This window comes from Pelobates fuscus, chromosome 5 (assembly GCF_036172605.1).
Source record: "Pelobates fuscus isolate aPelFus1 chromosome 5, aPelFus1.pri, whole genome shotgun sequence".
NCBI classification, from domain to species: domain Eukaryota; kingdom Metazoa; phylum Chordata; class Amphibia; order Anura; family Pelobatidae; genus Pelobates; species Pelobates fuscus.
Genome location: NC_086321.1, coordinates 125,784,015 through 125,805,015, shown reverse-complemented (window position 1 = coordinate 125,805,015; position 21,001 = coordinate 125,784,015). Strand labels below are relative to the sequence as shown.

Below are 21,001 nucleotides of genomic sequence, written 5' to 3'. Positions count from 1 at the left end.
ATTTTGTTTCCTTTTTTCTTAAAGGAACACTATAGGATCAGGAACACAAACATGTATTCCTGACCCTATAGTGTTAAAACCAATATCTGGCACCCCTGGGCCCCTCATGCCTTCATAAATATAGCAAAATCTTACTTGTATTCAAGCTGTACCTCTGCATGCTGTTTGCCTCAGAAAAACAAGCTGTCTGCTGACATCATCAGAAGTGGTGGCCTGATCCAACCACAATGCTTCTCCATAGGATTGGTTGAGACTGACAAGGAGGCAGATCAGGGGCAGAGCCAGCACAATTCAAACACAGCCCTGGCCAATCAGCATCTCCTCAGAGATTAATTGAATCAATTAATCTCTATAAGGGAAGTTCAGTGTCTGCATGCAGACGGAGGAGACACTGAATGTTTGGATGCATTTTAGGCAGCCAAGACCCAGGAAGGATCTCTAACAGCCATCTGAGGAGTGGCCAGTGAAGTTATCACTAGGCTGTAATGTTAACACTGCATTTTCTCTGAAAAGACAGTGTTTACAGCAAAAAGCCTGGAGGTAATGATTCTACTCACCAGAACAAATTCAATAAGCTGTAGTTGGACTGGTGACTATAGTGTCCCTTTAAAGAGAATTTCAAATTGAAGGTAAAAATAGCCAAATCAGAAACATTCTATAAGTCAACTATGCATCCAGTTCGGCTACTGTGGCCTTAAAGTTGAAATTCACTTTCAACAGTTTCCCTTGTTATTCCTTAGTGAATAAGCCTGATAGTGGTAGACAGGGCCGCCATCAGGGCATGACAACCATAACAGTTGTCATGGGCCCGGCTGCCCTGGGGGGCCCGGCCGCCCGGGCCCCACGTGTGGGGCCCATCGGGTGGCCCACACACTTAGGGCCACCCGATGACCCCCCTTCTTCAGGGGCCCGGTCAGCGCTATGGCCGTTGTATAGCGCGACCGGGCCCCTTTAAAAAAAAAAAAAAAAAAAAAAAAAGCAGCCGCAAGTGCTGCTGGGAGGAAGTGCTCACTTCCTCCCAGCTCACTCCGCGCGGGAGGAGCGCGCGCGCCCGCCCGCCCAGCCGTCCGCCCAGCCGTAAAGAGGGAGAGCCCAGCAATGAAGAGGGAGCAGCGCCGACTCCCATCATCCCCAGCCACCCTCCTGCAAAGAAAAGGTAAGAGACAGGAGGGTGGCTGGAAAATGAGCTGTGTGTGTGCATGTATGTATGTCTGTGTCTGTCTGTATGCATGTATGTGTATGTCTGTCTGTCTGTCTGTGTCTGTCTGCATGTATGTGTGTGTGTGTGTGTCTGTATGTATGTCTGTGTGTCTGTATGCATGTATGTGTATGTGTGTCTGTCTGTCTGTCTGTCTGTATGCATGTATGTGTATGTCTGTCTGTCTGTGTGTCTGTATGCATGTTTGTGTATGTCTGTCTGTATGCATGTCTGTGTCTGTATGCATGTATGTGTATGTCTGTGTGTCTGTATGCATGTCTGTGTGTCTGTATGCATGTATGTGTATGTCTGTATGTATGCATGTGTGTCTGTATGCATGTCTGTGTATGTATGTATGTCTGTCTGAATGTATGTCTGTCTGTATGCATGTATGTCTGTCTGTCTGTATGTGTATGTCTGTATGCATGTATGTCTATGTATGTATGTCTGTCTGGATGCATGCATGTCTGTCTGTATGTCTATGTCTGTCTGTATGCGTGTATGTCTGTGTGTCTGGATGCATGTATGTGTATGTATGTCTGTCTGCATGTCTGTATGCATGTATGTCTATGTATGTATGTCTGTCTGGATGCATGCATGTCTGTCTGTATGTCTGTATGCGTGTATGTCTGTCTGTATGCATGCATGTCTGTGTCTCTGGATGCATGTATGTGTATGTATGTCTGTCTGTGTATGTATGTCTGTCTGCATGCATGTATGTCTGTCCGTATGTCTATGTGTGTATGTATGTATGTCTATGTATGTATGTCTGTCTGTATGTATGTATGTATGTATGTCTGGATGCATGTCTGTGTGTATGTCTGTGTGTATGTCTATGTCTGTCTGACTGCATGCATGTATGTCTACGTATGTATGTCTGTCTATGTATGTTTGTGTATATCTGTATGCATACATGTATGTCTGTATGCATGTATGTCTGTATGTATGTCTATGTATGTGTATATGTATGTCTGTATGTCATTATATATGTATATATGTATGTCTGTATGTCAGTATGAATGTATGTCTGCATATTATTATGAACGTAGGTCTGTGTGTATGTGTGTATGGATGTCTGTATGCATGTATGTCTGTATATATGCATGTATGTCAGTCTGTATGTCTGTATGCCATTATGAATGTATGTGTGTATGGATGTCAGTGTCTGTATGTATGAATGTGTGTGTGTGTGTGTATGTATGTATGTCGGTGTCTGTATGTATGTGTGTCTGTCTGTCACTATGTATGCCTGTGTGTATGTCTCAGTATGTGTGTGTCAGTATGTATGCCTGTATGCGTGTATGTCTGTTTCAGTATGTGTGTCTGTTAGTATGTATCAGTGTGTGCGTTTGTGTCTGTGTGTGGACCCAGTGAGCGGTATTTGGAGGCGGGCCCCAGGGGGCCCAGACCCTGAGCTGAGTTAGGGGCCCCAAAATTTCTGGTGGCGGCCCTGGTGGTAGAGATGAAGTATGAGTGGTTTTTTTTTTTTTATAATGCGGAGTGTGTCTGGGAACAAAGAAAGGACATTATATAGGTGGGTGATTAAGATTAACATCAAAACTTACCTTCTGACATTTTAAAAGGTGAAGGGAGAAGGACTCCGCCCATATCAAAAATAACTGCTTTATATGCACTGGTTACAGCATGGCTCCATCTTATTGAACTCTGCCGATGAAACAATATACCGGTATGTCTCCATATCACAGGAGCCTTTGTCGGGCTGTAGTACGATGAAACTAGAACTCTGTTGATCAACATTATGCCACCTATGTAAAAAAAACAACAACAAAGAAACACAGGGGAAGAAAGATAGATCTACCATTATATTATGATTTGGGAAGGATGCATGAGACAGCATGGAGATCTAATGTTCTTCCTGACCAGTAGAGCAGAGAACTACTTACCCAGTACTGTTACATACTAGTGTCATAACAGGTTTACTCTAACAGTTACAGCTCCCAAGACAATAAATATATGATTTATCAAAAATGATAAATTCTATATATTTATGCTTTGTAAGCTGTTAGATCTTTAATTACCTGCAGCTCTTCTCCAGTGCTTCCATTCTCAAGGTCTGTGGATGTTTCAGTAACATGGACCCTGCATTGCTGCCTCCTACCTGCTGTGATTAACCAGGCATGGGCACATGTCCCCAAGCAGAGCCATCCGTCATGCTGACGCTGAAATGCTGGCTTCACTGCCAGCACAATGGTGTCAGTGCGTACCCATGCACCCCTAGCAAGCATGAGCACCGCCTGCTGGGGGAGTAATACAATGACCACCTGAGAAAGGATTCTCTTACTCCCATCACTCATTACATGGCCTTAGACCCTATGTGCTACTATGGCAGGTAGGGGCAGATGGGTCACCGACAGATAATTTCAGATGGGAGATGAAAAGCTTGAAGATTCCTCCAGTTATGTGCAGGGCAATTCCTCACAGGTTTACCACTACAATAAGGCAATTTAGCTATGCACTAGGGGTTGCAAGATTTTTTGATTTAAAACATACTAAAATAGAAAGATCCCGCCTTTTGATGTCTTATGTTATAGGTTTATTTCTGGATCATGTGCATTTAATCATTGCACTAGCATTGGTTATACAGTTGTGCTCAAAAGTCTGCATACACTTTGAGAATTGGTAATATATGTACTATTTTTAAAGAAAACATGAGTAAGCAGGCAAAACACATTTATTTTATTTCTTATGGGATTCATATTCAGCTGTAGATTATAACAGAATGGCCCAATCATAAAACAAAATATGTCAACAAAGAAAAAAATGAAATGACCCCTGTTCAAAAGTCTGCATACCCTTAGTTCTTAAAGCAGCAGTGTCATGCCGAACTTACATTTCTTTAATCGCTTCCTCTTCTCTCACTCTCTCAGGATCTGTTCTCTGTTTCTTCCTATCTGATCTAGTTTTCTTTAAAACATTAGACAATGTATTTTTCCTACGCCTGACCAGCAGAGGAGCAAAGTATGCTCCATTTCCTGTGGTCAGAGCAATTTCCCACAATTCTCACCTTTGCTCCATGATCTCGCAATGCTTCCTGTCAGTATTCCTGAACGTCCTGTGAGTTAGACAGGACGCCGGCGAAACTACCGAATTTCGTCCTAACATAATGAGAACAGTTTGTTCATTCATGTTAGGACGACATTCGGTACTTTTAGGTCGGCTGAATGAAATTCCAATCCGATCTGTGCTGCGGCTGCATCTTGCAGCCGCTTAGTAGATAGCTTCCTGATACCGCTGGGAATTAAGGAGCTATCTACCAAGAGCCTGAATGACCAAAATTGGTCTTTCAGCCAACTTTACTAATACGAAGTAAATGGAAGCAACCAATTAGAGGGCTATGAGTCAAATAACACAGCATGGGAAAATTCCAAAGAACTTTCCCACGCTGTGTAAAATGAATCAGAGCGCTATTATTGGTTGGATTCCAAGCCAACCAATCCGAGTGCTGTGACAGGTAAATGTAGAGACTTACCTGTCCACCGTTTATTTGCATTTGGGACATTATGTGTTTTTTTTTACAACAGTGAGCAGCCACAGGCTGTTCACTTTTTAGTAGACATGCCCCTACTCGCGGCATAGCGAGTAAGGGCATTCAGGAGATTTGAATCTCCCTTATGCTAATATGGGGGTCATATTGACCCCCATAGAGAGAGGGAGGACATGGGGGGGGGGGGGGACTTAGGAACTGGAGGAGTGCACTGCTCCCTGACGCTTTTATTTTTACATTTTACAAGGAGGGAGCTGCGTGCCGGTAGCTCCCTCCTTGTAATAAACTGAACGAACAAACAAACACCGATTTTCCGTGTTTGTTTATTCGGCTGAAATTTCTATTCATTCCTTCGTCTTTCTGGCGAATAAATAAATAGACGAAATTCCCGTAATGAATGCCCAAGTGTTTAACTGGGCATACGCAGGAATTTCACAGCGCTATCTTGTGTTGGCAGATGACGAGTGCAAAAGGGACTTAAATTACCCACACAAAGATGGTGGCACCCAGGACCTAGGACAGGGCACAAAATAAAGTAAAAAAAAATAGGTAATATGGAGGGTTTGGGGGCATTTGGGGCTGACTAGGGGGACAATTAGATCTAGTGGAATCGGGAGGGGGATTTAAAAAAAAAATTAAAAAAAAAAAATGGATTCGGCCATGACAGTGCCGCTTTAATCTTGTGTATTGCCTACTTTAGCATCAATTAAAGTGTGCAGTCCTTTGTAATAGTTGCATCAGGCATTCTGCTGGCTTACCTGTCTGCTCAGCTCTGGGTGGCGCGATCCCTTCCGGCATTGCGTCAGACGCTGCACATGGCGCACATAAATGACATCAGAGGTCAGATTAGGAAGGTCAAGTACCTTCCTCGAATAGTGGTCAATTCCGAGTAGAATTGGACCAATCAAAATTAAGTGATGCCTTTATACTTGCCTCTCCCATTCCTTGTTGCCCTGTTGTGGTTTTTGGTAGCCAAATAGCATGTTCCTTTTGTGATTTTCTGATGATATATTCTGGCTCTTGTCTTACATTTATCCTGTCTTCTGTACTCCTTTGATGTCGGCTTGTTTATATGATATTCCTGTCTTCTTTACTCCTTTTGACCTCGGCTTGTTACTGATTTCGCTTGTTCGTTAACCCGGCCATTCTAAGGACCGGTATACGGATTCTCTTTTGGTGATTCTGTCTGTGTGTTCAAGTTCCAGCATATCCTGACAAGTTGTCTATGAGGCCCCTAATTCTTGCAAGTGTCATAGCTGCCCATAAGTCTTGGAAAAATGCCTCCGGGTCATGCAAAGTCTTTGGTCGTCTAACATGAACCACACGTTTGAGGTCTACTTAGAGTGGCTCAATGATATTAAGGTCAAGAGACTGTGATGGCCACTCCAGAACCCTCACCTTTTTCTGCTGTCATGCAGAAAAGTCCAAGGGTGTCCCATGTGCAGCCTCCGTGCATAAAAATGCAAATTGTCTGCCAGTATTTTCTGATAACATGCTGCATTTGTCTAGCCTTTAGAGCTCACACACCAACAAAACAACAGCGAGCCACCATCCTGGTTCACACTGGGGATGGTATTATTTTCACTATAGGCCTTATTGACCCTTCTCCAAATATAAATTGGTGCAGTAAAGGCAACTTTCTGGCAACTCAACCATGCAGCTCATTTTTGTTCATGTATCATCGTATTGTGCTCCCTGAAACAACCCCACTTTCTTTTTCCAGAACAGCCTGCATTTCTCCTGACGTTACCTGTGGGTTTTTCTTTGTATCCTGAACAATTATTCTGGCAGTTATGGCTGAAATCTTTCTTGTTCTACCTGGCCTTGGCTTGGTATCAAGAGATCCTGGAATTTTTCACTTCTTAATAAGCGATAGAACAGTACTGACTGGCATTTTCAAAGCTTTGGATATCTTTTTATATCCTTTTCCATCTTTATAAAGTTCCATTACCTTGTTATGCAGGTCTTTTGACAGTTTTTTATGCTCCCCATGGCTCAGTATCTAGCCTGCTCAGTGCATCTACGTGAAAGCTAACAAACGCATTAACTATTTATACACAGACACTAATTGCAATTTAAAAAGCCACAGGTGTGGGAAATTAACCTTTAATTGCCATTCTAACCTGTGTGTGTTACCTTGTGTGCTTGTAACAAGGCCAAACAATCAACGGTATGTAAACTTTTGATCAGGGCAATTTGGGTGATTTATGTTATCATTATGATTTAAAAAGGAGCCAGACAACTATGCTATAATAAATGGCTTCATATGATCACTAGCCTTAAATAAAAGACATGTTTTTGCATGATCAGTCATATTTTCAAAACCAATGCCAAAATTTCACAATTTCTGCCAGGGTATGCAAACTTTTGAGCACAACTGTATATTTTATTATTTGTATTAGACTGCGCTGTCATAACAATTAACATGTTTGTAAAACATTTACCTGCAACAGTGTATCCTGTGTCCTTACTTTTAGATGCTTGTTCCATGCTTTTAAATATCCAAATGTAACCATGGAAACAGATGATATCACTTTGGGTTATCACCCATTTTATGGACATAATGTATATAATGTATGTTCATAATGCATTAAATACTTTTACTTGTATAAACTTGACAAAGTTTGGGAGAATTAAACTATTCTCCAGAGTCCATCACTACACATCCCACTTATATCATTCCTAGAAATTTTGACAATGTGCCGGACACCTGAACAGGTTATTATTTGAATTTGGATTAAAACATTAAATATTTACATTATGCAGATTGCATTTTGTCGCACTTTTATCTATTTTTATTACATTTTATATCTTATTCCAGGACAGATTATAAATTAGAACAATTGGGGGGCGTGGCTTGGAAGCCGAGGAAGATGGCGGCGTGAACCCGGAGCTCCCCGCAAGGCTCACAGCAAACCCTCGCCAGTAGCACCTAATTGCCCCGAAAATGGGCAAATCACAGAAGGCAACGCAAGCTTCGAAGCCCGCAGACACCCCGAGGGGAACATCGAACCCCTCCATGCGGCGATTCCTGACAGCCCAAGCAGACGGGGAAACACAGGCCTCAACTGACTCGTTGGTCACAGGAGAGGCCCTCTCACCGCCCCTCTTGAGTGGAGAGGAGGCACAAGCAGGGACGCCACTACCATACCCCTCAGAGCCGAACCCGGAATGGCTCCGCATTCTCCGCAATCTACCTACCAAGGCAGACCTGGCGGAAGCAAACAACAGCCTCCGGACATCCATCACTGTGGAACTACAGGCCATGCGGGAGGAATTCTGCGGCCTACATCAAAGGGTCTCCCAGCTTGAGGCGGACTGCGACCATATACAGGCGGCGCAGTCTGCCAACACAGGGACCCTTCAGCTCACCACCCAGCGACTTCAACAGATGGCACATCACCTTTATTACCTCGATAACAGAGGTAGGAGGCAGAACATTAGGGTCCGAGGGATCCCTGAGGATACCGACGAAGCCGCCCCAATACAGGCAACCCTTATGGGACTCTTTAACAATATACTGGGCCGCGCCCCGCAGGAACCCATCAACATGGTGAGAGAACATCGGGCACTCAGACCTAAAGGCCCCCCAGGGAGCCTGCCCAGGGATGCCATATGCTGCCTCACGGACTACCACCTGAAGGAAGAAATCTTGCGCAAAGCCAGGGAGACCGACAGAGTACTACTGGGCAACACAGAGGTCCAACTATACCCAGACCTCTCCCCTACCACCCTTGCCTATCGCAGAGCTCTACGTCCATTCACCAGACAACTGCAAGCTAATAGAATCAAGTACTGCTGGTGTTTCCCAAACGGACTGCAGGTTCACACGCCACGAGGCCCATATATGATAAAGGACTTTGCCGACATAGAGGAACTAGGGAGAGAACTCCAGATCACACCAGCCCCTCTACAATGGCCGGACCCTCTAGTCCTCTATACACCCACTCAGGGCCCAAGGCCACAAACAGCAAGTAACCAGCTCCCAAGGATCACTCGGCAACAAGCGACCGGCCCACGAGGCCTCTGAGAGGAGGTAAAGCCAGCCATAACCAGGACCTGACTCGACGCGGCCTCTTCTACTGGGGACTCACTCCACCTTGCCGAACTCAATCCCTCCCCGCCAATGGATTTGTACAGCCTGCGGAGAGCTTCTGCACAGCCTACACAAACTTGGGGCAATCTGCCACATAAGAACGCATCATCCACACACAGGAACATGCCCTGCACATGCATATTGGAGGCTCAGGGACTATAACGCAAGGACAATTTGCAATGGGCACCACGACCCGTACTACAAACCGCAAGTACCATACTTAACTGGCCGATAGGCCTGAGAGACTCCTAATGCTCATATGAAACCCTGTTTTCAAATCGCTAACTGCCCACTGAGTGCCAAAACGGGGGGGGCGGTGGGAGGGGGGTGGGAGGGTCAGGCAACCAGGTGCCAACTCCCAGGGATGCTGGGGGGGGGGGGAAACGACCGGGACGGGCAACCGCCCCCCCCCCCCTCATAAAGGCCTTGTGATGACCTAGGTAGGACCACGCTCGGGCCTCTGGCGCCCGCATGCGGATAGAACCGGGCCCCAAGTAATACAAAGGGTAAAGGGACAGGGCAATCGGGTACGATCTCTAAGTAGGACACAAGATGAAGGGCTGTAAAATAGTAATGGGAGGGGGTGGGGGAGATAGGAGGTTAGCTGCCCGTGAGCTCAACTACAGGGCGGCTGAACAGGAGCCGAAAGGTACTCATATCTGATTGAATCCTAGGAGACAGGTAGGGGAGCCGACTTGTAGGCATGGGAGGGAAGGGGGACCCCAGAGGGAGGGGGACGGGTCGCTATATGCTTAAACACACCTCCTAAGGTGATCTGAGAAAATAGGACACAGAAGATAAACTAAGGGGGCTTATGGCTAATAATTGACAATGCCTGTTATTGTTTTCATTGTTACTGTTTTACTTTCTGTTAATTATAATGTTATATGGTATACGTTGCTAATACCACACACGTACACGGGCGAGGATAAGTGACACATACACAATCATACAGAGCCCCAAGGGGGACATCGAGGGACTTGGAGAGAGACACTAGGTTATACCTGGGAGAGACTCGCGGGGCGAACAACCAGGACACTTCCATACACACGCAGAGGCCTAGGCCTTCCAACCACTCCCACGAGGGACAGGCGCCACTTACAAGGGGTCGACATATAACACCCAAGGGCGGCCAAGGGCCCCCACGACCACCGAGACGCAAACACCCTAACGCCAAATAGAAGGCGAACACCCTACACTACACACTCACATACCCATTTAACACGACACATACTCAACTTAATTTTCGACCGGGGACTGCCGGGACAGAGGGCCAATTAGGCCCAGCTCAAAATGTCGCTGATTCCGGCTAATCTCACACTAATCACCATAAATGCAAGGGGCTTGAACAAATCCGAAAAGAGGTCAGCAGCCCTGAAAGATTTCCACGCCGCTAGGGCGTCCATAGTATTTATCCAAGAGACGCACTTCAAAGAGGGAGCCAGACGAAGCTACATAACCACCACTATCCCACGAGCTACTACAGCGACTATCACGGGGCAAGGCCAGGGGAACAGCAGTCCTGATACACAGGGGAATCCCATTCCAAGAACAGGGCCTACAGACGGACCGGGAAGGGAAGATATGTTCTCCTGAAAGGAACGATAGCGGGACAGGTATACACTTTCGCCAACATATATGCCCCCAATCAGAGACATCACAGGTTCCTAGCCGGAATACTCCGCAAGATACAGGGGTTTGCAGAGGGTACATTGATCATAGGAGGGGACCTCAACATAGCCCTAGACCCAAAATGGGACACGTCCACCGGCACATCCCACATACCAACGCAACACCTGACCACACTCAAACACCTCATATCCAAATACAAACTAGTAGATAGCTGGAGAGCCCACCACCCAGACAAGAGGGATTATACGTTCTTCTCCCACCCCCATAATTCATACACCAGAATAGATTACTTTTTCCTGACTCATTACCACCTCCCCCTCGCCCTACGAGTAGAACACGGCACAGCCACGTGGTCGGATCACGCCCCCGTGACACTCACGATAACGTCCCCACTCCACCGGCCCTAAGGTAACTAAGTGGCGGCTCAATGAACACTTACTCTCCGTACCGGAGGTAAAAGCGGAAATCGACACGGCTCTTCGTGAATTTTTTGCCACAAACACCCCATCCCAAACATCCCCGACGATCATGTGGGAGGCTCACAAGTGCGTGATCAGGGGCCATTTCATTCAAAAAAGCGCCAAACTAAAGAGACAAAGGGAGGCAGCTATGGCAGACACTCTGACAAAAATTAGGGAAATCGACAATCTGAACAAAACCAAACAGACGCCTGAATCGCAAAACCAACTACTCGCACTACGCAGGGACCTGACCAAAATGCTCCAGACGAGATACCACAGAGATGCGCTGCGACATACCGCCTTTTTCGCACTACACGGCAACAAAAGTGGCAGGCTATTGGCACGGATGTTAGCCAAACGCAGACAACAGACATACATAGACCGCATACGGGACGATAAGAACACACTACACAGACTGCCTCGCAAGATACAGGAAACAATCAGGGCTTACTACGCTAATCTGTACGCGCTATACGGACCACACACACATCAGGCGGACACACGACTGACGGACTCCATCGACGCATACCTGACGCTCCACTCGACGCCTACAATAGATAGGGACACGGCTGAACTACTAGACAGGGAGATAACATCGGAGGAACTGACACTAGCAGTGAAACAGACGAAAACGGGCAGAAGCCCAGGCCCAGACGGCCTACCACTATGCTATTATAAGACATACGCAGACATACTATACGCCCCACTCATAACGACGTTCAACGCCATAAAAGAGGGCCATCCACTTCCCAAGCAATCCCTGGCAGCGCACATCACTATTATCCCTAAGGAAGGAAAGGACATGGAGCACTGCGGAAGCTACCGCCCTATTTCCCTAATCAATAGCGACCTCAAACTCCTGACTAAAATATTAGCGAATAGACTACAATCACATGTACCCACCTTGGTACACCCAGAACAGGTGGGATTTGTAAAGGGGAGGGAGGCACGAGAAAACACCATGCGCACCCTCACATTGATGCATAGTGGCGCACGCATTGCCGGAGGCCTTCTCCTGCTATCCACGGACGCGGAGAAGGCCTTCGACAGAGTGGGATGGAAATATCTATTCCAGACCCTCACCCACATGGGCCTGGGCCCGGGCATCCGGGGATGGATAGAAGCCCTATATACACAGCCCTCCGCACAGGTGATTGTAAACGGGGCCCTATCGGAACCATTCAACATATTAAATGGCACACGTCAGGGATGCCCCTTGTCCCCGATCCTCTTCGTCTTGGCCCTGGGGCCACTACTGGTGGCCATCAGAAACAACCCGGACATAACGAGGATGAAGGCGGGGTCGACCCACCATAAGGTCGCGGCCTACGCTGACGACCTACTGTTCTACGTGACCAACCCTGAAATATCACTCCCAAACATACTGAAAACATTTCAGGAATACGGGCGGCTCTCCAATTTGAAAATCAATCTGAACAAATCATTCATACTAAACATAAGCATCCCTGAACGTAGGGCGGAACCCCTGCGCCAACACTACACGATCCAATGGGCGACACAGAAGCTCAAGTACCTAGGAGTCTGGTTGACAAGGAGGGTAGGGGACCTATTTAAGGAAAACTTTACTGACCTACTAGCGAAAATGCGCACAGAGATGCAGGAATGGGCACATCCCCATATTTCATGGTTAGGCCGCATCCAGGTGGTAAAAATGAACTTCTTACCGCGCCTACTCTACCTGTTCCAAGCTATCCCAATACTGATCCCACGCACATACTTTGCCTCACTACGTACAGCCTTAATCCGATATGTATGGAATGGGAAAAAACCCAGGGTTAACCACGCTCTTCTAACGCAGCCAAAGGACAGAGGTGGTCTGGCACTACCGGACTTCACCCTGTACTACAGGGCATGCCACTTTCTACGGATAGTGGAATGGACCAAACCGGGCACACACAAGCTATGGAAACAGGTGGAGGAACATGAGGCGGGAATCCCGGTCGCAGTGCTGCCATGGCTGCCACCCGAGGCATCGATAGGGCACGCAACACACTCCCCTTACACGAAAGCGACTCTATGGGAATGGAACTGTGGTGGAATCTCGGTAAAAATAAATTTAGTAGGCCGAGATTACCACGTGGCATGTGTACGTGCATATGCTGACGTATCGATCAGTTGGTTGCACGAGGCAAGATACGATCAGTAGTGTACGGAGCATGTGCAAGAATACAGGATGTAGTATTCCCCTCCTCCATTGTGCTGGACAAGCCATGCGGTCAAGCAGGAAGTTAATTCTTATTTGTATTGATTGGTCAAGAGAATGTGCGGGTGAAGCTTAATATGGGAGGAGTTATGTGCCTATATAAGGAGCCTGCACTATTGTCGGGGCTCAGAACTTGCTGTATTTTGGTGACATTAGTCCCTCTGAGTCCCGATCGGTGATCCAATAAAGAATCTCTTCCTTCCTGAAGAAACCTGTGTCCATCTCTCTGTGCTTGGCTTCCGTCAGTTTCTCCGGTATCAGAACCACGCAAAAGGGAAACACGGCCTAACCACCTACCCTACTCCCCTGCTACCACTCACACATAACCCCGACTTCCCCCCCAGAACGGACCCGAGAGCATTCAAAGACCTAATCCAAGACCCTCTACCCAGACTTACACATGTACTCACACCTGGAGGCCCTAAGACCATAGACGACCTAAGGGGACAATCTGAACATACCTTTTTAATACACCTCAAATACAGACAAATTAGGAGCTACATAACCTCCCTCCCACAGGGCCCCATACTGACGAGGGCAACCACCACTTTCGAGACTCTCTGCATGGACCCTCGCCCACTGGCACATGGAGTCTCCGTCCTATACACCCTACTACTAACACTCACACCAACAGAACAACCACGATTCATGGGGAAGTGGGAGGCAGCACTAGGCCACACAATGGATAAAGGAGAATGGGAAAAAAATTGCTCTCTCACACATCACTGTTCAAGCTTTAGTAAGACTCAGGAAACGGCATACAAGCTACTGACCCACTGGTACTACACTCCCGCAACACTACATACACGAATCCCGACACATTCCCCCCAATGCTGGCGATGCGAGGAGGAACAGGGCACCCTTTTACATATATGGTGGGACTGCAATAAGATAATCCCTTACTGGAAAACTATACACAAAATCATTTGCCAATACACAGATGATCCGCCACCATTCACCCCGGCAGCAATGCTGCTACATCACACCCAGACCACTAAGAAAGCATACAAAAGATCACTCACTATTCGCATTCTGAATGTAGCCAAGGCACTGATACCCCAATTCTGGAAGCAACAAGTCACCCCTCCCCTCAGGATATGGTTTACACAAATGGAGGAACTCAGATCCCTTGAGGAACTCCACAACACCGCAAATGACACCTTCCAAAAATACCTCAACACCTGGACACTGGATACTAAAATCTACCACATCAGATTTCTATGAGACGCTTACAGCTCTACCCTGACTTTAATTTGCAGCAGCCTCACGAACACAGACTAAAGAAGGGAACGAATCCCCAACACAGGGATACCACACCATAAACCCATAATGCCGGGAATAGGACCCCCCACCGCCCGCTTAGACAGGGATGGGGGACCCCAAATACATACTAGCCCCACACACACCACCAGAGCGCGGGTTACATCCGGGACATCCTCAAGACAGACATGATACATAATCCCTGAAAGGAATAGAAGGGAGGGGACGGGACACCCGTCCAACGGGAAAATCAGACCCCCGCCATAGTAGGGAACAGGAGACACATCACACATCCTTAGGACGAGGGACACAATACATAAGCGACAGGATAGGGTCACGGAGCAGATGATACACGGGCCCCGGCGGTCTCGGGACCTACCATACACTACAATCAGACGAAGGCTACAACAACAAAAACACACCTACACATAGACACAGTACAAAGGATATGAGATGTAGTTACTAATGAGGGCATATGATCTCACTGATTCAAGATGCTAGGACAAAACCGGAAAGAGAACTCAGAACCTACACGCAGTTCTAAAATGAATCGTAATGTTATACAAGCCAAAGGGCAATAGCACATATGTATTTCGCAAGGGACCTGCGAGTCCTTACTACATAGAGGCGCATGTGCCCATACAACACTGTGAATTTATACAACTGTTGACATTACCTACCGAGAGTTTTATTTGGGACCTGCGAGTCTCGACATGCTATATATTACACGTTGAGAAATTATATGAAAACAATAAAAATCATATTTACAAAAAAAAAATAATAATTAGAACAATTGTCCCAGAGCTGTAGTGCAGTATAACATGGTAAACAATGGTAGGTATACAGTTGGCAGCACAGCATTCTACACAACACCTGGAACAAGGGTTTTTTAATGTATAGGTATATATGTAGGGTCCCTGTCATGACACTAAACATCTGTACATCGTATAGCCATCTGGCTTGAAAATAACCAGTATGCTGGCCAGGTCTACACAATAGGCAGGGCATCAAGTCTATATAAACTTAAACGGAAAGAGAAAACGTTCTGATGAGTCGCTCAACATAGCTCTGTAGCAATGAAGTATGTATGGTTTTAAAGGGACACTATAGTCACCTGAACAACTACAGCTTATTGTATTTGTTCAGGTGAGATCTATAGCTCCCTGCAGGCAATCTAATGTAAACACTGTATTTTCAGAGAAAATACAGTGTTTACATTAATTTATAGGAATACCTACAGTGGCCACCAGAGGGACTTCCTATCATGCAGGGCCCTAAAAAGGCCTTGTACACGTCAGACGTATCAGAGAAGGCACTGTGCGCGCGCCTTCTCTCTCCTGCCTGTCAGCAGAGGAGAGGGGGCGGGCAAAAACCGCAAGCTGAGCTGTCAGTCAGCTCGCGGCCACGCACACCGCGCGCATGCGCAGTAGTGCGCTCAGGACTTCATAGGGCAGCATGAATGCCAAATGGAAGCGTCTGATTGCTCCCTGCTCGCGCCTGCCTATTTCGACATTTTGACGAAATATGGGGCACGGCTTCACGAGGCCCCCGGCGCTGGAACCAGGTAAGTAAAATCGTTTGCCTGGAGAGTCCCTTTAAATCCTGTAAAACTACTGCTGTCATGAAGCATAAGATCACTATTGAACTATTAAAATATGCTAGATAAAGCAACTAGGAGCATCATGCTTATATAAAAACATTTAACCCAATAACTACTGGGCAAAAAATGGGATGTGGGGTAGAAATGGCCATTCATATATACTTAAGGACACCATGTTTTAAGATTGGAGGGCTACGCTCATACAGGATCTCCAAGGAACATTCCAGTCACCATAGCAACTTCATCTAAATGAAGTTGTTATGGTGCCAGGAGGCCCTTGGGTGCTCTCTGACCTTAAGGGGTTAAACAATTCTCGAAAGATTTAACCCCAAAGACTACTGCTTTCCCCTGGTGAAATGCTGTAAAGATTTTATAACGTACCTGCAATCCAGCACCGGGTGAAGCTCCCATTTGACGTCAGGGCATCATGTGCTCTGGACCAGCAAGGGGAGGAAGTGGGGGTAAACAGGGGAAGGATATAATAAAAAAAAGTGCAAATGAAATGTGGGGAGATGGTTAAGGCTTAATAATTGAAGGGAGGGAATGGAGAATGCACTTCCCCTTGCAGGCAGTAGCTAAGCAGGTCTGTCGGCAGCATGCATAGCGGTGTAGTATGGATTTGTGCTGCCCTAGGCATGACCCCTAATCTAAAAATCCTTGTGCACTGCATAGTGATGCCGGGAGCCAGAGTGATGTCATATTCTGTTTCTCAGGGTCACTACAGAGCGCACAGAGAAAAGCGCAACATCGCTGCCTGGTGTCAATAGACATGGCAGCCCATCTCAGGGAGGTTCAAAGGTGGGCAGCCAGCAAGCTCTTGGCCCCCCAATGAAAAGGCTCTAACAAGGCATCTAGCAGTACGTTTGGAGGCATGTTTTTGCTGCCCCCTGGAAAGTGCCTTGTTAGCCTTGTGCTAAATGCAGTGCGGTCTGGTGACAGATGTAAAATATGCACAGAAATGACATTAGGCAGCCCGGAACAGAAGTCACACGTGGTAGGGGTGCAACTAGCCCCTTGCACACATGTTCCAATATCGTTATACCTGCAGTGTTTCGAGCTGAAACACAGCACATACACATTCCTACCACCATGACCTCAAATCACTGAGTGCTCATGGTAGTTTGAGTAACCCTTTTACTTTAAATTCTCACTCAGTGAACAGCTGATAAATAAGAAGGGCTAGACAACTCCTATAGTCAAAAAAACATCTTAGAGTCAAAACTTGGTTGTATTTACCTAAATTCTGCCATTTGGATTTAAATTCGCTGCAGTTCGTAGTTTAGTTAATCTAGCCTATCTTTAGCAAATTACTAATAAATCTCTATTAAATGTAATAAATCTCTATTAAATGCAGCAGGTTTCTCTGAACTGCCATAGCAAACTTCATAAACCTCTCTATTACAGTGACTACAATAAACTGAATGCTACAATAGGCAGGTCGTGCAGTTACATATGTGACACGTTGTTCATGTTTCCTTTATAATAATAATAAATAATATAATCCCATCAGTATTTATAGCAACATAACATAGAAGAACTTCAACTTACCTTGGCAAACAACAGACTCCGCCCCCCTGTCATGACGTCCCTAATAGGCTTAGAGTGGAGCTGTCAAGAGTGCAAAGTACAAGGGTGGAGGCAGCCATCTTTGTTTTGGGCACAGAGGTCATTCAGCCCTCAGACGCTCAACGGCAGGTTAAGGATTGCGTAACCGCGTTGCCACAGTATACTGTCCACAGCTCTATGCTATTGATACATTAGGAGTATGGCATTGAGTTATCGATGTATCTCTTTGAAGGGAAAGGTCCTCAGAGATTGTTTACTTGGTTTCCCATTTTCAACATGGCCGCCGCTTTGACGTACGCGTCACTGATTGCGGCCAATCGCAGCGCTCAGATGAAGTCACTCTGGCGGAGTCCCGGAAGTGTATGTTTAGGGATAACGTCTAGAGGGGATCGCAGCTGTCTGCTCCCGGACCGACATTAACCCTTCCCGCACCCTCACAGCCAGCATCCCGTGTCAGTGACTCCGGATAATAAGAGTCCCCGTCCGTGTGTCTGACTCTGATCTATCCAAACATATGAGTGTTTCACTGGTTGTCATCCGGCTGGAGCTATCGGATCGATCTCCCATCCCAGTGGGCTTCCAATACCGTGCTGGTGAGAGACTATACACCTACTGATATATAGATACATTATAGAGAGAGAGATATTATATATACAGTAGAGAGAGAGAGAGAGAGAGAGAGAGAGATATATTAAATATACAATATATATATATATATATATATATATATATATATATATATAAAGAGATACATACATATATATATAGACAGACAGAGAGATATATTATATATATATATATATAGTTGCAAGAAAAAGTATGTGACCCCTTTGGAATGATATGGATTTCTTCACAAATTGGTCATAAAATGTGATCTGATCATCGTCTAAGTCACAACAATAGACAATCACAGTCTGCTTAAACTAATAACACACAAAGAATGAAATGTTGCCATGTTTTTATTGAACGCACCATGTAAACATTCACAATGCAGGTGGAAAAAGTATGTGAACCCCTAGACTAATGACATCTCCAAGAGCTAATTGGAGTGAGATGTCAGCCAACTGGAGTCCAATCAATGAGATGAGATTGGAGGTGTTGGTTACAGCTGCCCTGCCCTATAAAAAACACACACCAGTTCTGGGTTTGCTTTTCACAAGAAGCATTGCCTGATGTGAATGATGCCTCGCACAAAAGAGCTCTCAGAAGACCTACAATTAAGAATTGTTGACTTGCATAAAGCTTGAAAGGGTTATAAAAGTATCTCCAAAAGCCTTGCTGTTCATCAGTCCACAGTAAGACAAATTGTCTATAAATGGAGAAAGTTCAGCACTGCTGCTACTCTCCCTAGGAGTGGCTGTCCTGTAAAGATGCCTGCAAGAGCACAGCGCAGACTGCTCAATGAGGTGAAGAAGAATCCTAGAGTGTCAGCTAAAGACTTACAAAAGTCACTGGCAAATGCTAACATCCCTGTTAGCGAATCTACAATACGTAAAACACTAAACAAGAATGGATTTCATGGGAGGATACCACAGAGGAAGCCACTGCTGTCCAAACAAAACATTGCTGCATGTTTACAGTTTGCACAAGAGCACCTGGATGTTCCACAGCAGTACTGGCAAAATATTCTGTGGACAGATGAAACCAAAGTTGAGTTGTTTGGAAGAAACACGCAACACTGTGTGGTGAAAAAGAGGCACAGTACACAAACATCAAAACCTCATCCCAACTGTGAAGTATGGTGGTGGGGGCATCATGGTTTGGGGCTACTTTGATGCGTCAGGGCCTGGACGGATTGCTATCATCGAAGGAAAAATGAATTCCTAAGTTTATCAAGACATTTTGCAGGAGAACTTAAGGCCATCTGTCTACCAGCTGAAGCTCAACAGAAGATGGGTGTTGCAACAGGACAATGACCCAAAGCATAGCAGTCAATCAACAACAGAATGGCTTAAACAGAAGAAAATACACCTTCTGAAGTGGCCCAGTCAGAGTCCTGACCTCAACCCGATTGAGATGCTGTGGCATGACCTCAAGAAAGCGATTCACACCAAACATCCCAAGAATATTGCTGAACTGAAACAGTTCTGTAAAGAGGAATGGTTAAGAATTACTCCTGACCGTTGTGCATGTCTGATCTGCAACTACAGGAAACGTTTGGTTGAAGTTATTGCTGCCAAAGGAGGTTCAACTAGTTATTAAATCCAAGGGTTCACATACTTTTTTCCACCTGCACTGTGAATGTTTACATGGTGTGTTCAATAAAAACATGGCAACATTTCATTCTTTGTGTGTTATTAGTTTAAGCAGACTGTGATTGTCTATTGTTGTGACTTAGATGATGATCAGATCACATTTTATGACCAATTTGTGCAGAAATCCATATCATTCAAAAGGGTTCACATACTTTTTCTTGCAACTGTATGTATGTATGTATGTATGTATGTATGTGTAGATTAGATTTGTTAAGACTGTCAATACATGTTTGAAAAATCCAAGTGAGTGCTCCTGTTTCTACCTTCATATATCTACTGGCCTGGAGGCACCCTGGTCATATACTCATATACAATATATACTTTTTTTGGGGGGGGGGTTGAGTGCCAGAGTCTGGACTGTTTTATTTATTTATATATATATATATATATATATATATATATATATATATATATATATATATATATATATATTGTACTTAACATAACGTGATACCACAGCTCTATAATAAAATGCTATCAGAAGACCAAGATTTCAGTATGGTGACTTGGGAAGATCAGACCGAAGGGATTTTTACTTAAGAATTTCTCTTAGAGTTCTCTAAATAATGCATTGAGGCAGATATTTAATTGGATATGCAATCTACATTTTCTAGTTGTTTCTTTAAAGGAACAACCCAAGTAACATAACCAATACAACCTGCTGTAGTGGCTAAAGTGCAAAAGTGCCTTGGCTCCCAGAGTAAGTTTTTTTTATTATTTTTTAATTTTTTTTTTACTATTTGAAAACGGTTTTGTCAGTTTACACCTGGTCACAACAGGCACCCTGCATCTACTGAGCAGAGGAGTGCTTATTGACTGGGGGGAAGCTCAACACATTCTAATGAGTGAGATCCTGTATTGGAGCTGCTAAACTCGGAGAAGACATTTGGCTTTCTAAAACGGTTTGGCAAATTACTCTGGAAGGATATCCGAACACGCCAGACACCATACGGTATTGGCCAAATAGTGAATAGAAGCCACATCGCTGAAAAGGTTCACTTGTACTGGATAATAAACGGTTAACAGCATGGTTGCACTTACTCCTACTGTTGGAAGCTATACAATACAGTCACAGAGAAAAGCTGATTACAGTGCTTGGAATGTCCCTCTAATATTTACTTGTAATATTTAAAACAAACTGATAAATGGAGAGCTTAATCTGAGTGTTCTAAACCTTAAATAGGCCCTGTCACCCCAAAAATAA

General features: G+C 45.3%; 2 protein-coding genes across 2 annotated transcripts in view; one reads left to right on the top strand and one right to left on the bottom strand.

The window, feature by feature from the left end:
* Positions 1-17,556, bottom strand: part of ACAD10 (acyl-CoA dehydrogenase family member 10) — a 139,842-nt gene extending 122,286 nt beyond the window's left edge. Inside the window, exons 1-2 of the mRNA XM_063454248.1 lie at positions 17,525-17,556; positions 2,764-2,964 (exon numbers count right to left, since the gene is read on the bottom strand). Coding sequence (XP_063310318.1) covers positions 2,764-2,956 — 193 coding nt within the window. The 5' untranslated portion in view covers positions 2,957-2,964; positions 17,525-17,556. The remainder of the gene's footprint in view (positions 1-2,763; positions 2,965-17,524) is intronic.
* Positions 17,557-17,893: 337 nt separating this feature from the next.
* BRAP (BRCA1 associated protein) overlaps positions 17,894-21,001 on the top strand; it is a 58,708-nt gene continuing 55,600 nt past the window's right edge. Inside the window, exon 1 of the mRNA XM_063454253.1 lies at positions 17,894-18,135. Coding sequence (XP_063310323.1) covers positions 18,057-18,135 — 79 coding nt within the window. The 5' untranslated portion in view covers positions 17,894-18,056. The remainder of the gene's footprint in view (positions 18,136-21,001) is intronic.